The sequence below is a fragment of the Pteropus medius genome, unplaced genomic scaffold (genome assembly GCF_902729225.1).
Source record: "Pteropus medius unplaced genomic scaffold, Ma_sr-lr_union100, whole genome shotgun sequence".
Taxonomy (NCBI): domain Eukaryota; kingdom Metazoa; phylum Chordata; class Mammalia; order Chiroptera; family Pteropodidae; genus Pteropus; species Pteropus medius.
The window spans coordinates 769834-786709 of record NW_024351073.1 but is presented as its reverse complement, the minus strand read 5'-3'; the positions used below and the strand labels follow the sequence as shown (position 1 = coordinate 786709).

The following is a 16876-nucleotide window of genomic DNA, read 5'->3' as shown; positions in this document are numbered from 1 at the left end:
TTACCAAAAGTGTGAGAGGAGAAGAGATGTAATCACAAAATCAGAAACTTAAAAAGAAAAGTCAGAGGTCAAAGGAAAAATAATCGTTAACTCAGCATTTCTACTAATCAAAATTCACATATATGTTATCTTTCAGGACTAGTGCAATGTTGCCTTGGGTAGACTCAGGGGGAAGTTATTTTCTACTCTCGTTCTTTTTTTTCTACATGTTAAGATTTCATTCATGAGTAAAGTACAACAATGAAACTCTTCCTACAGGTCCGTCTTAATACAAACTGCACACAATTTAGGTACGTACCACAGAAGATGGAGAGAAATCCAATATGAGCAGCAACTTCTCAACACTTATAAAACAAATAAGATAATCATATATGTTTTATTTTTGTTTTTCATTAAAATGTCACAGCATGCTTGCAAGAACAAAATCTATATGACTGCATACAGAATAAAATGCAAGAAAAAAAGCTAGTCAAAAGTTGCTTGTTAAAAATACAATTATGATTACTGATGATTACTGATGATTACTGATGTCCTATGTGGTTAAAATGAGAAACACACAGCTTGGGACAAATGTCTGTTCCACATTTCAAATTGTGATCTGCTGCATTGGCATGAGTTTTGGTGAAACCTGGTAAATGAAAGAGAACAAAATAACCAAATTATGAAAAAAATCTCATGGTATAAACACCATTCCTTTCAATTTCCAAGCCTGAATGATACAGGCAACAAGCAGCCTTTCCATGAACATCACCTAGACGTTCCGCAGTATTTTCCGTTCTGAACCACCAAGACAGAGAACTCCTCTTCTGCTTACATTTTGTGTAGTTAGTAGTTTTCAACCATCTTGCATTATAGCTCCTACATTAAGGATCATTAAGACTAGATCAAGGAACAGAGGGGAGATAAAGCATCCAAATAACCAAGCTCTCTACTGAATGGATCCCTGAGCTCTGAGATTAATGCCTCTCAAGATTTCATGCAAAAGAGACACAGAGTAAGGAACATGTCTCAAAGTCCTAAAATAGGTCCAGTCAACTCATAGTTTTGTTAAGAAACATTTAATATAGTCTTTGGATTAACGAGACACATGCTAATGAAGAGATGTATGGTCAATGACAAAGTTTTATCAGAAATTTCATAGTCAGAATGGAAATGATATTAAGGCAGCAAAAAGATTCCAAGTTGTTACAAAAAGAAGGTAACAGCATTAAAAATGTTAAACACTGACTATATTTATGCTCATTGTACAGAACAGCAAATACATTTCTAGGAGTCCCGAAGCAGAGAAAAATGAGGACAGGTCTACATTTAATGGTAGAGCTGGTGGAAGAAGAAACCTAAATGTAAGTGGTCTGGCTTCATTTTCACAGATCCTTCAAGGTGTAATGCCAGGTAGAGATTTCTTCATTCAATCTGGCAAATATCCAGTCCTAGTAAGTAACAGTCTCCATGGAATGCACAGTAGAGAATATTAAAATTTGTGATTCTTTTTTGAACCCCTCAAGGATGTGGCAATCAAAGTGGGCCTAACTAGCATTTTGCCATCCAGAATATTTTGTTAAATTAATGAATGAACAAATGAATGAATTAGTGGATTAGATAAGCTTCAAAGAACTCGAAGAAAGGTTCCTAACAGGGGTTAAGTCAGTATTAAAAACAGGAGTAGGCAATTATTTGGGTTTGATGAGGTTAAATATTCAAATATAAATATTTATTTATAAATTGTTTCTGTATTAACTCTTCATGATGTCAAGAGTTAATGTCCCCTTTTCTGTTTTTCTACTAAAAGAATGACATGACCAAAATAAAAAGGATTGGTGTGACTTGGTATACAGGTTAGAATAAATGAGACTTCATTCAGACTTGCCAGGTCCAAGAAAAGATATATAATAATAGACAAAATAGTAAACTTATAATACATAGACAAAAGTCAGCTCACATTTCTGAAGCACAGAACTTTAACTGGAAAGAATAAGACATATGAGCTCTGAGTGTTGAGAAAGCATATCCCACAAACAATCCATTTTCCTTTTTTAAACAGCACATCTATAGAAATAATTTAATGAATAAAAGTTTTCTTTTTTGAAAACAAAATTTTAATAGATTCCTTATAGAATTTCCTTTAAAAGGAAAATGGACACCTTAATTTCTTAAACATTTATCCTTTTCCTTGTCATGTTTGCCTTATTTTGAGCTCTTAATATCATTTATATCCTTAATGTGGAAACTGACTTTTAATAGAAGATGAAGCTTTCTATAGACTGACTTGGCCTCTCTATTTTTGTAAAGAAAAACATCTACTAAACCACCATTTTTCATTCTGTTCCCGCACAGTCTCATCAACATTGAAAATCCTGCAAGCTGAAGCAGATTATCCTGCCAAGGTGATCTACAGGCTAAGCACAAGTCTATATGACTTCAGTGTAAAAGATAAGCCAATGATTTGTCTTCCCAGTCCAATGAAAGCCCGAGAGTATACTGTTTAATTCTGGTATAATGCCAGTTCATAATAGATATTGGGAATACAAATTTATTGAACTTGGCAAAGAATGTCTGCAGCTGGCTTCTTTCAGATTCCATTGCAAACATATAATAAGCAGTATTCTTATTTAATTTTTTGCTACTGCTGGTTTAGGTGTATTTCTGCTTGGAGAATAAGACCGAGACCCTTGGGAGGAGGAACTGTACCAATTTGTTCTATTTTATTCACATTTCATAGCCTTCTGTGGGGAGCACATACCCTGTTTTGCTCTTAGCCACGTGGAAAGAAGCTCAGAAGTAAAGGCTCGTCCCTGTGTGAAAGGCCTATGGTCTTCCGGGGTTTCCTGTAACTGGGAGCTAAAGTCCCTCCCGGCTCTGGAGTTCCTACCTGAAAAGCCAGTTGTGGCTGTACACTTGAGCCACATCCACCACACTAGCATTTATAATAACAGTAATAGTTTTACCTCTACCTGCCCAGCTCCTTTTCCTCTCTCAGGAGAGTCAGAACTCAATTCCCAAGAAACAACTGAAAGTCCCTTTCTTTGTAAACAATTATATTCTGAAGGAGAGTGATCGTATGGAACCAGGTCTCTGTCCATTATGGGTTGGCTTCTCTTGCTGCGAACTATTCTTGACCAGAATCTTATTTGAGGAATGTGGTGGTGAAGGTTCCAGAAAAATAGTCAATACTTGCATTTCTACGACAAAACTTCTATAGCCTCCTTTGGAGTTTCAGATACACACACACACACACACACACGCACGCAATCTTTACAAGACTTTCTTACCAACTGAAAACAAAACTTTTAACTGACATAAAATTATGAGTATAACTCATACATTCTTTTGGTTATTATAACTTTTTTAAGAAGCTGTTTCAGCTGATACGTAAGAAACAATTTCCACATTTTTTATTGTTGTTGCTAACTGCACTGTGGTATACAGGAAAGTCTTAATAATTCCTTTTTTAATGCCCAAATATTTTATTATAACCATTATTTTTTAATACCCTGTAACCACAATTTTGTCATGTCCTTTTATCTGATGTTGAATATTTGGTGTTTTTCTTTGAAATTCTCAGTATTTTCTTAATCAGCTTATAACCATATTCTGTATTATTGCCCATTCACTTGCCCATATTCTTAGCTACATGGGACGTTTACCAACACATCTTCACAATTCCTTTCACCTAGGTTTTTACCTTGTTTTCTTTATTATGCAACAACCTGGCTATTTCCTTATAGACTGCTCACTTCCAGTTATATAGTAGAGGCTGAGTGGGCTTTTTCTCAAACAGAAATTTTGAGTAACCTGTATATAGTCACATATGGAGGATTATACAGTCATGAACTACCTATACAGTAATATTCACATGGAGTAGCTTGTGAATTATAACACAGAATACCTTCTGAATTATTAAATAAAAAAATGTTATCCTCAACATAATTTTATTGTTAAATGTAACTCAGCTATTAGGCAGAAAATTTTATCAATCAGAGCACTCCAGTCCCTAGCCTTATAGAGAAACAATCCACCAGGTGTGATTTCATCTGTCGAGGTCTAAAGAGATGCCATTGATCATCAGATCCTGAAAAGCTAGTTCTTTTGTCAAGGTGGTTCAGCTGATACTACACTTTTTCATTTTCAGGACAACATGGACATACAAATGAACATTTCACTCCTAGAGCCTAATCTGGAGGAAACAGATTACACAGGAGTAGTACTGTAATAAAAGAAGGACCAGAAAGATATTTTTCAATGTATCAAGACATGGAAAGTAGCACTTAAAAAAAAAAATAAGAAAGCGGAACAGTAAATATTAAATATCTATCTTTTTCATTCCTGATTTATCTACATGATTAAAAAAGAAACAGTTCATGAGGACCTTCCTTCGTATATTCTGTTCTGCAGCAGAGAACTGAACGTTCTGTGGATCTCAAAGATGCTACCTGCAGAAGAAGAGGTTAATTCATCCACATAGGGAAAAAATATGAAGAAAAGTTGATTAAGTATGAATCGTTTGCTTTTATCACTGGAGTAAGAAATTCTAAGTAAAGTATAGACAAATCCCATTTTTACCCCCTGAGGTTATTGAAAAGGTAATTGAAGACGTGCCTTTTGTGCAAGGTATTGCTGGCAGACTTCTTTTCTCCAAGGGAAATTCAGAAAAAGTTAATAGATAAAAACCTTCATACAGTACCAGAAATGCTTATATGTGAATAATTAATTACGCAGCAAAATTGTTTTTACATAAATTTGTTATGCTCTGATAGGTACCAGCCAAGCATGTAGTACCTAGGAAGAAATGTATGAAATATATGCATAATTTATCAAATAAGTTTTGTTAAATTACTTCTCTAGGATGGGTAGCTGCAACATTTCATTATGAATATATTTCATTTTAACGAGTAGATCTGTTTACAAAAAGGTATGTGAGAAACAAATTCTTTTCATTCATTTTTTTAACTTCAAATGGACTAGGCCATCTTCTCAACCCCCATTAGGTAGGTGATTGGTAATTTATAAACAAGCACTTATTATAAAGGGCAATTATTTATATCACAGTATCATTCTCTTTGTTTTAAAAAGGGACTGGATATTTCTTAAATGATACTTCCCTGATGTGTTTTACTACTCTGTAAGTCAGAGTTCTCATGCACTAACCTTTTCTTCAAATGCAGTATATACTTATTTTGTGATTACAATCTGGTGTTGTCAGAAGTCTAACATCCTAATATCTTTAATGAGTGGAATAATCAGGCATGGAAGTTCATTGAAAAAAAACTCACAAGTCATAGAAGGATTTTTAAAAAAGGAATTATCAATTTTCTGTGTGTAGCTCACATTTTTCAGTTAATCAAGTTTAGCTCCAGCTGATATGTAACCCAAGAACAGAGGATTGCAAGGAACTTTACAGACAGTAACTTAGAGTTCAAGCTTGACCTTCTGTTTCCAACAGCTCCTGGTGGTTCCTCCCCTTCCTGTTTCTGGCTCCTGAGCCAAGCCCTGGTCCATGAGTCAGAGCCTGCCCCTGCTCCCACCTGCTCTCATCTGGAGGCCCCCCTTTCCTTTCACTCCCATTCTCTGCAAAGGTCAACTCCAAAAATGATCACAAATTAATGGTTCATGTCCTGTAAATACCCATTAATCAAGCTCATGGTATAGGATAAGTGGCTGGATTTGTTCACAGAAACACTTACTGCAAAATCACACCCAGTGCACTTTTTTATGTCATCCACTGTCAGGCCTTCCCAGAGTTCGATCAGAGTCAGCCCTTTCTTGCTGTCCACGTCAAACACAGCCTGTCGGGGTTAAGAACATGACAATGACAATCGCCATCACAATATTTATTTTATAGCACAAAACAGGAACAAGCTATCAAGTTCTCAAAGGAGAGACAAGACCCAGGACAAAAACCTGAAAACCAGCTATGAAAAGATGTGAGAATAAATGTCAACTCCCCAACTGGCAATTAGTTGTGGAGCACTACTGACGCCAGAAAATAAAGGGGTGCTGACTGCTGACGGCATCCGCTACTGTTATAACCAGTGTTTTTTAAACTACTTTACTTTTGTTAAGTCTAAGACTTTTGGTTACAATTTCAATTAGATGATTAATAATGATCTGAAGAAAGAAAAGAATGAAGAAAAACAAGGAGAGAGAAGATATTTGAAAGATGAAGGCACAGGGATGATAGGGCAAATGCTGCTGGGTAAAGAGTTACAGGAAGCAAGAGAAGGCACTATGCAGTAGCTGGGAGTAATTACAAAGGGTAGCTGTCCTGACTCTGAAAGACCAACACCCCCCCCCATAGCCCCGCCCAGGTAAATATTAAAACTTTCCCTGTAAGTCCTATGAAAACACATAGGTCCGAGAGCATAAGAACCTCCCTCTGGAATATAAATCAAATGAGGACGCTTATGTTTAAGACAAGCATGAGAAGGCTAACCTCGCCCTGAACATTCCATTATAACATACTGGTCAGTAACACAAGGTGATGGTAGTGCCACTGGTGCAGCTTGACCTCTGCAGGTAGACTCAAGCTGTTGTATCTGGTTTAGAACACATGCTGTCACACTTAATTACATGACAACTTGAGTAGAAGAGAAGTAAAGCCACTTAATATAACTTCCCACTCAAGAATTCTTCAAAACATTTTTCTGAAATGGCCACTGGGGCTCTGCTTAGACACTTCCTGAGGCAGGAGGCTCCCTCATCTCGAGGCGGATTGTCTATTGATGGGATGCTCTTACCATAAGAGTCAAAGCTGCTTCCCTATGACTTTAACTTGAAGGTTCTACAAGTTGTCCTTAGTGCAACAGGCACTGTTTCCTCTCTCGGTTTTCAGACTTACATATGCTGCCCAGATCTCTCTTCTCCTGAGGATTTACCTTAAATTCAACCATTATTTGCAGGCTTAGGATCTTTATTTTCAGCTAGCTTGGAAATCAAACCCTAAACTGTCATTTTTAAACACTCTCCTGGTTAGGAGGAGGCTGATATGAAGACCGTGAGATGTAAAGGAAAGAACCTTGGCTGTCAAGCTGGACTGGAATTCCAGCTCTGCAGCACACTAGCAATGCAATCCTTCATGATCCTATCCCTGCATCTGCAGATGAATATCAAAACAAACAAACAAACAAACAAACAACCAAAAAAACACACCTTTGCTTCCCAAGATTGTTACACAGGACAAATAAAGTCACAAACATATTCTGAGAACCTGGCATCATGCCTGGGACATAGCGGGGGCATCGTATAGGAATATTCTTTCCCCTTAATAGCTTAGCTTGTTGTCACTTGTGTGTGAACCTAAATCAAAACACCAAAATGTTTATTTGTCTCCAGTTAATTGATATTTCTCTCCAGAAGCAAGACATCAAGGGAACCAGTGATACTTGCATTCTTGTTTGATGAATTCATAGATAACACATTTTCATGTTTCTAAAAAAACCTTTTTCTTCCAGCAGAAATATGTGTTTTGAGAGGGGAAATAAATGGTCATTTAGGAATGTCTACATGCTGCATTAGGTTATTTAATTTCAAAATGACAAAAAACTTTTAAAGTGCATTCTTTTCCTCTACAGAAAATGTGACTGGAGCACTATTCATACTGATTATCTCTTCTCTACATTATGAACAACTGTAAATTTATCAAAATGGAACAAATCAAAGAAATAAAGCCTCTAAATTGTGTTATCAAGAACAGGCAGGGGAGAAGACAACTGTGGTATCAAGAATATAAGACTTCAGAGACCAGGGAGATAACATTTATGGCAAATTGACTTATTGCTTAAAAAAAAAAACTTTTATTAATACCTTTATCAAACCCTAATTAGCTCTCAAGGTCATATACTGTAAAGCCAAGCATCAACTATTAAAAAGTGTAAAATTTTCTTTTGGAATATTTAGGAAGATTCTCATCTAGTGGTATAAACAAAAACCTGATCATAATGAAGGCTAAAACCTGAAAGCTACAATCATTTGACTACCAAGAATAACATTGCAACTACTTTATTTGTTTTACAGATGAATAAGTTAATTATTCCATCACCACCATAAAATGCTACATCATAGATAAAGCAGTTAATCATAGCCTAGGTGTTGCTGGGGAAGGCAACTTTCATAACCTCATTCTAGCATCATGAAACTAGGAAATCAGGGTCAAAGCAGCTCCAAAGCCTCTTTCAAATGGCAAACTAATGGAATTTTCCTTAAGAGTTGAAAATGGAATTCTATTCCCTTATCTGCTTTGGCAAGGCTTTACTCATTCACTGCCTTTAATGGCACTGCCTTCTCATTCACTCATTAAACAGATGTTTATTGAGTGCCAACTAGTACAGAGTATAGGGGTAAACATGCACCACTCTTTTTCTTGAGGTACCCAAAGTTCCATACTTAGCTGCCTTTCACTTAACTCATTTTTGCTATACAATGTCATCTATAGTTAAGGTTCCAATTATCCCCATATGCTAATGACTTCTACAAGTCTGTTCCAATAGTGATTTCTCTTCTGAGCTCTAGATCCACATCTCCAATTGTTTATGAGAAATATGTGTCTGGATGTTAAGTTATTCAGGAATATCAAATTGAGAATGTCTAAACGCAAACCTGTTTTTTCCCTGTCTCCACCCTTTCTCTTCCTACAGTCCTGGACTTCACTGAAGATACAACAGGTCGATCATCTCCTCTAGCCAGAAAATTCAGAAGTCACCTCTGCTTTAGCATCCATGTCTAATTCATCATTGAGTTAGGTTGAGTTTATCTCCTAAATCTCTTTCATATCTCTTTCTGTTCCATGGTTTAGGACCTTGACATTTCTGACCCAGATCACTGAATGGGACGTCTAACTGGATTTTGTCTCATCTATTCTCTCCCTACCCTATATAAAAGTTACAATGCTCCTTCTAAAATGCAAATCTAATCAATTATGTCCCCAGCTACTGAAAATCATCAAAAGGCTCCCAATTGCCTTCCAGATAAAACCCAAATTTCTTAACAAGGCATTCACATTCCTTCATAACTTGGCCCCTCACTATCTTTTCTACTTTAGCCTTGAATCTGACCATGCCTTCAATCCACACTGTTCCACTTTCACGTCCTCATCTAGCCTGTGTTTTCTTAATAGCTCCATGACTCTGCCTATTTCCTTCCCTAAGCCTAGAAAGGCTTCTTTGGTCTTAGTCTCACTTATAAAACTCCTACTTAACTTTCAAGAGTCATCGCTCAATCTATCAGTTTTCACATCAAGAAAAATATAGTACAAGCATATTCCCTGTGTATGGGCGAGCACCATGCTGAGTGTCGAATAAACAGTGATGAGTGAGACAGTCAGAGCTTAGAGGTTATGTCAATACAGTGGTCATTGCTAAAGCAGGGCAAGCACTTGCATTCAGAGAAGCACCCAGAAGACTTGGGGAGGGATAGAAAAGAGTTTCCAGAGAAAGAAATATGTAGCTGAGACATAAAAGATGAGCAGGAATTAGCCAGATGGATGGGGGTGGGAAGAACATTCCAAGGAGAAGGACAGGTTGTAGAAAGTTCCCAAAGAAACGTGGTAGGGGGACTGCAACGTAGTTCACAGCATTTTAGCATGGCTGAAGTGGGGAGAATGTTAAGAAAGTAAGAACTGAAACTGGAGGAGAAACGGTACCAACTCTGAAATGCCTTACAAAACACATTAAAAGTTTATATTCGATACCATCTAGAAGCTTCCTTTGACACTCTTCGCAGTCTTTCTCTATGTTCCTAACTCGGCACCTGGCAGGTATTCCATCACGGCCTTTGACGTCTACCCCTCCTGAATATGCTCCCTGGGGGCAGAGACTGTCCTCCGCCTTTCTGTAGCCTACTGTTAGGAATCGTCTGGTTCAGAGAAGATGCTCACAAAATGCTTAGTAATGAATGAACAACTAAAACAATGTGGATGGAGAGAAAGGGTATAAAGATTTTTAAAAATGGAATTAAAGTTAAATAACAAATAAATTTTGTCATAAGAAAATGTTGGTATTAGATGATAAATGCCAAAATGAATGGTGGATCACCAGGGATGAAATCATGAGTGCTAAAATGGTCAGAAACCTCTTCATGATGAAGGTGGAAATTGCATTTGTCTTAAAGGATGGGTGGGATTTGGGGAGGCAGAGTGCAGTGGGAGGTACAGCAGGCAAAAGCACTGTACTGGTGAGAACAAGAGCAGGGCACATACACATGGAAATAGGGAGTGGGAAGAGGGCATACTTGGGAGAAGAGGAGATGGGGGGACAATGTTGCTGGCATTATCCTTACAAGCTCTACCACATTATTAAAGAAAACAGGATCAAGGACTGCTTAGTCTTTATTTTCAAAGTCCAGTTGACCCTTGAACAACATGGGAGATTAAAGGCACTGACCCCCATGCAATTGAAAATATAAATGTAACTTTTGACTCCCCAAAACTTTACTGAGATAGCCTATTATTGACCGGAAGCTTACAGCTAACATAAACAGCTGATTAACACATACTTTGTATGTCACATGTATTATATAGTGTATTCTTAACAATAAAGTCAGTTAAAGAAAAGAAAATGTTATTAAGAAAATCATAAGGAAGAGAAAATACATTTACTGTACATTGAAAAAAAATCTGCATATAAATGGACCCATGTAGTTCAAACCCGTGTTGTTCAAGGGTCAACTGTAACGGATCCCTTTCAACAAGTCCTGTCCATAGTTTTGGTGGGGTGCCAGAAGTGGTGAAGACTTGAGGAATAAATGATGAGATAAAATATTCTGCCCTTTTATTTGCTTGTTCTTCTCTATAAGTCATCTTTATTAAATTCCACATAAACAGGAAAAGGCATCATTTAGAACAAGAGAATGCTCCTTAAAACGTGGCTTCTGCAAAGCACTATGAACCTCCTAACCTATGTCAAAGGGCTGCTTTCGGGTGCTTGTTACCACCTTAACGAGGGTTAGAGAACCAGATTCATGCAAAGACAACACTACTGCAGCTCCTGGCAAAAGGAACAGCATCGTTAACAGAAAACAAACAAACAAACATACCCTGATATAGATAATTTTGTTTTGTGGTTTCATCGAGATACTGAATCAAGAATATAAAACCTTCCTAGATCACTTAGGAGAATTTTGTCATTCTAGCACCCAAGGTTCAAATCTGGGTCAGAAGGGAGTCTGGAGGCAACTGCCAGTGATGCTTCTCTGACCTGAACAGCTTTCAGTTGTACCGCTGGCCAACATTTCCTATCAGAGAAGAAATGTAGAGAGGCACTAAAGTGGCTGATGCAGTCTGAAGTCCACTTCATAAGAGGGCTGAAAGCATGCAAGAACCACTGAATAGATTTCTGGATTCACTATGAGACCTGTACTATAATTTGCACCCAAATGATTAAAACCCAATTATCGTTAGTTTTCTAAAATGAAATACAAAAATTTGTACTTGTGATTTCGGAAAGCAAAGAAGAAAGGTAGAAATAATAAATATATTCTTAACTTTATATATATCATTCATCTTAACAGTCCAAGCATAAGGATCAATAAAACTTTTCTTTGACTATATCACACTGTCAAAATTACCAAGGACAGTAGTTCAGTTTTGTGTATATATGTATATTTCCAGAGTTGTGTATTAAGACTTCTACATTTTGAGACATTAAATTGATGAATCTTCCTATTCGGTCTACCCACAGATTAAATTAGTCCTATGACTACAATGCAACACACTTTCAGAAGGTAACAAAAAAAATTCTAGAAATGCTTATAAGTAAAATAGGTGGTTGTAGACATTAGAGGAAATAAAAAGAGAAGGCACTTTACCTTTTCAGTAATGATGCGGTCGACACACTGCTTTCCAGTTAATGGTAATGTGCACTTCTCCATTATTTTATGTGCATTTTTCTGTTTTAAAAAAAGAAACATCACAAAGAGTAGTTAGGCACCAATTTTTATTTAGAATTGCTATAACTATAGGGGAAACAGGAACTATAAGAGAAATTGTCTCCTAGGTATAGGCTCTTTCAAAATCTTTACACAGTTGTGCTTTTACTTTCTTTTGGAAGGCAGCTTCGGTCCCTAAAATAATTTAGGGAGGATACCAAATGAATAGCCAAAGGTATCGGAGATTTAGTTGGGAAACACCCTGCCACAAATTTGACCTCTCAAGCTTCATTCCTTCTATCATGGAATGAGATGTTTCACTTCTAGTATCCTGCTTATTCTTCTCTTCTAGGGAATGGTCTCCTTGACGAACATGAGCTATTATTTACCAAGAGTAGGAAGCATACATGTAATGCAAACGCAGAATATCCCTTTTAAAAATTTATTTTATTTGGTAAAAAATTAATATGTACCCAGAAAACAGCAGTTTTTACCTCCCTTCCGTACCCTTAGACCTGCTCTCGGGAGGAGTCGACTGCAATTTTTTTTAGCATTTTCTTTTGTACTTCCATACATTTTCTTTTTACCTCTGCATTTAAAAATATGTTGGCCATGCTGGTTTTTTTCTTAATTAATCAATTTGGACATTATCTACTAACTTTTTATCGGGCCATATGAAGACTTAACTCACTCACAAACCTCCATCCTCCACCATCTTCAGTTCTCCCAGTATAGCTAGGTCACAACTTGTAGGTAACTCTATAGTCAGAATTCACGTCACAATGACGAAATGACTATGTAAAACTGTTCACTGCTGGGCCAGGCAGTGTAGTAAGTTGTGATTATATTCACTTTCTCATATAGCTATTTGCTTTTCCTAGAATTTGTTTGAGCCTCAGTTTACTCATTGGTAAAGTGTGTGAACTGGCCTAAATCCACATTTTTTTCAAAATTTCCTTTAGTCATAGTATCCTTTCTTCAAACATAAAATAAAAGAGGGATTAAGTGTGGAAAGCAGGTTTTCATCCATTAACGCCCTGCCCCCAACCCCACTCCCCCAGGTGGCCTCTGAGGCACATCTATGGAGCATAGTTGAAATATTAGCTCTGACGATCTGATTTTCAGATCATTTCCTCTGATTATGATTAAGCTCCTTTCTAAGTATCAAGCACCAGGAATCCCAATTAATATTTTCCTCGAGGCTGAAGGCTAACCTACCATATTCTAGATCTTTTATCAAAAATGGCAAAATGCTTCTATTGCTTCTTTTTTTGGATCTAATAGCACCACATATGATATCATCATCTTTAGCCATTTCAATGTTTATCCTACTAGAATGTGCGGCTGGTTTATATCTGTCTCAAAACTGCTGTCAGACCTAATTTATGATCAGAGGCAAGGAATTTCAGATAACTGGGTTTAATTAAGAAGATTGAACTCCTTATGAACCTGCCAACTTACCAACACATCAGTAATTAAAAGGTTTTAGTGTACTTAACCCAGTGCGTGGTATAAAAGGTATTCTTTTTTTTTTTAACAAATAAATGGGATGGAAAAGGGAAGTCTATCGGGAACCTTGGATGAATTTTAAAAATAGACAAACTCTCTTTAATTTAGTCAAAACTAGTACTAACTACATATAAAGTAGATAGACATTATACCTTTAATAACAGTTATGTGCTTCTGGATCTTACTGTATAAGAAAATTTATAGCTGTAGAAATAAAACCTCAATTCACTTCATTTTTAATGATCTATTTTCCCTCCCAGATTTCAAATGAAGTTTATATGTGCCACAAAATCTTAATTAAAGAGCTGAAATTAATGATGTATATTCAAACTTTTACATTTGTCAGGTCTCCTTACATTTAATATAGCTGAAATAAGGCATGTCAAAATGAATATTCCAGGTCTGACCACAAACAAAGTGAACAATCTGTGGGCCTCTGAAGAACATTTTCTGCTTACTTTGTTCTCATTATTTGAGCAAGATCTACAGCTAGTGTGAAAGCAGCCACTTGGATTTTAATGAACGACCGACCAACTTCGTTTCAGGAATCGTGAATTCCAACTGACAGAATTAACTGTGCCCTACCAATAGAGACCCTTTATAGACCAGTTTCTATAAAGAGTGTAGTATAAGCAGTCCAGAGTGTGGGCTGGAGCCAAAGGACCTTTGTGTAAAGTCTTACTCTGCTCCACACTAGCTGTGCAAGGTTCCTGTGCCTCCCCATCTGCCTCACCTCACAGGGTTATGCTGAGGCTTCGATGAGATAGATGCAAATGCCCAGCACTCAGCAAGTACTCAATAAATGTTAGGTAGTACTGTTTATACAACTTATACTTAACATTTCTGCAATCTACCAGGAATTCTTTAGGAGATCTTAAGTCCCTATGTGAAGTTGGACATGTAATTACATGGAAAATGGCCTAAATACAATTCCCGAGACCCACAAAACTAATGAAACCACAGTACATATTTGGGGGCGACCCACATGGTTGGCCTAGAAAACTGGTACCAAGTGTATTCTTGCAGTGAGAACAATGTAGCTAGATGACTCCATTCACATTTAGCTCCAAGACATAACACAGACCAAGGAAAAAGAGAAAATGAAATGCAGGAAGATTAAAGAATGTCACAATTTCAATATTCAACAATAGGTTAGCAATGAAGCCAAAATATGATAAACTCCCACTTTAGTGCTCTATTCTAACCATGCCGGGCTGAGCCTTACAATGTGGTATGGCAGCTGCATAGATTAATGATTCACAAAGGAGGAACAATTGCTGAGTTTTTAGCGTTTAAAAATAAATCCAAAAGAAGAGACGCAGTGTAGTGTGGAAGCAAAGAACACTATATTAGAAGTTCAGAGACCTACTTTTTCATCCTAACTCTGCCATATAATAGGCATTTGACCCCTTCAATGCTTTGTGCTATCGTTTTTCTCTTCAACTGCCTTGTCTTCCTTACTTGATCTCCGTAGGAGTCAAATGAAATGCTGTGACAGTACAATAAACTAGGAGGGGTCGAATCTACATGCAAAAATCTAGGGTTAGTGGGGTCTTGTTCATCCTTATCATTTTGCTTCTTTATTTCCCCACAAAGAAATGTCAGAAGAGACAGAGGAATAGATATAAAATGTACTGTTAAAAATGCTTTGACTCTTCCCGAGGGCTCCTGATTTCAATATGCCCTTATTTGCGAACTTGATCATAACCTTAGTGAATAGCCAAATCTCTTTGTTCCACCGGCTTCTCCAGCTTTTCTCTTTTTTCCCCTTCATAGCTTAAAAGCTTCATGCAAGACCTATGAATTCACCATTTTGCTTTTAAATAACTCAGGGCCTACTTTCTATTATTTGCTTCGTGATGATCTCAATTTAATTCTTTAGATATCTGTGTGAAATCCTGGGCCTAAATTCTTCAGTACAAGACAACTCTGGTTAAATGATAACAGATTCCCATGTTATCATTACAATAAGCTTCATGTTATCACAATAAACATCTCAAATAATAAGCTCTCTTTTTCATACCATGATTTTTGCATTTGATGTCAACATTTCATTCACCTGAGGCAACAGAGCACTTATGTAAGATTTTGCTTTACATAAAACATACTTTATGCCCATATTTTCTGCTAAGTGCTTCTTAACTGTGGCTATAAAATATTTCTTCTTTCAGGTATCTTTTTTGGGAATGCCCTAATGATCAGCTACAGAGAAGGCAAATTCTAGAAGTTGGCTGCTTCTTAAGGGACAAAGTCTTTAAGCCTTTGCCCGTGCTACCTGAAACACACACCACCATGTACCGCATTGTGTCACATTCAACACAAATGGTAACACCCTGCCTATTTTTCGAGACTTGGCTCAGGCGTCATCTTCTCTGGAGAAACTATCTCCAACATCCCCTATCTAGTGCCTCCATTCCAGTATCCCAGGGACGTGCTCAATCTGGTGCACCTCTTAGGTGCTCCTGTGCTCCCTTCACTTACCACACATGCTATAATTGTTGACCTCCCTTCACCGCCAACCCTCCACCAGATTCTGAGTTCACCGAATGCTAAGGCAATTTATCTTCATATCTACAGCAAGGAACAGAGCACTAGGCAAACCATAGTGATCAATAAATGCCGTCTGAATATTACATTTCTGAATCAAGGAACTCTAACAGAGTTAGAGTTGTAAAATAGCTCGTGACAGAGTGCTATGGACCACTTGGCACTGCTTTCCAGTCCCAAGATATATATTTGTACAGTCTCAACATCTCTGAGGTTTCTAGGAGAAATGACAGCTAGCAGAAGTGCATGAAGGGGCTTACGAGACTTTGGAGATAGATAAAGGCATGATCAAAGGAAGAAGCAAAGATATCTTAAGACTGCACTATGAAACATAGAGGTTCATAAGAGAGAAACAGAGTGAATTGTAGTTATTGTAGCTCTCCTGCCTGCTCTCTCCTAAAGCTTCGAATCTTGCATTAATCTGCTGAAAAGAGGGGCTATAAAGGTTGAACTTGGCAAGAGAATTTTCAGTACTTTAGTGGCACAACAGAACCTATTATAGGTCTCTCTTTGGGCTTTCCAAAATACCATGAAAGAAGCCTGAATGTCACTGCCACTTGAGCCTTCCTTCTTCCTACTGGTCTCAATGCTTAAACCAAGTGAAAAAGCATCTATGTGTACACGCATGCGCACGCGCGCGCACACACACACACACGCACACACGCACACGCCACAAATATAAAATATTGGGGAATGTTGTATTATAAAACACATAACTGTCAAATCACTATGATGATTGATGTGGTATATAGAAGAGAAAAATGAGATCTTCTAAATAAAGAAAATCCAGGTACAAAGAATACAAGGACAAGATGATGATGTTATTACTCACACTGAGTTTATCCTCATGGGATATTTTTGGCCTTTACACAGCACCTATTCAATAGGGATTCCAACAGCCCACATAGGACCTCAGTGGAAAAACTCAGCTAGCTCTGAGGTGAACAACTACTATTATAAATGG

General features: G+C 37.3%; 1 protein-coding gene across 1 annotated transcript in view; it reads right to left on the bottom strand.

Annotated features, from left to right (window-relative positions):
• Positions 1 to 357: 357 nt before the first annotated feature.
• Positions 358 to 16876, bottom strand: part of OXCT1 (3-oxoacid CoA-transferase 1) — a 110368-nt gene continuing 93849 nt past the window's right edge. Inside the window, exons 15-17 of the mRNA XM_039842584.1 lie at positions 11797 to 11877; positions 5682 to 5783; positions 358 to 628 (exon numbers count right to left, since the gene is read on the bottom strand). Coding sequence (XP_039698518.1) covers positions 587 to 628; positions 5682 to 5783; positions 11797 to 11877 — 225 coding nt within the window. The 3' untranslated portion in view covers positions 358 to 586. The remainder of the gene's footprint in view (positions 629 to 5681; positions 5784 to 11796; positions 11878 to 16876) is intronic.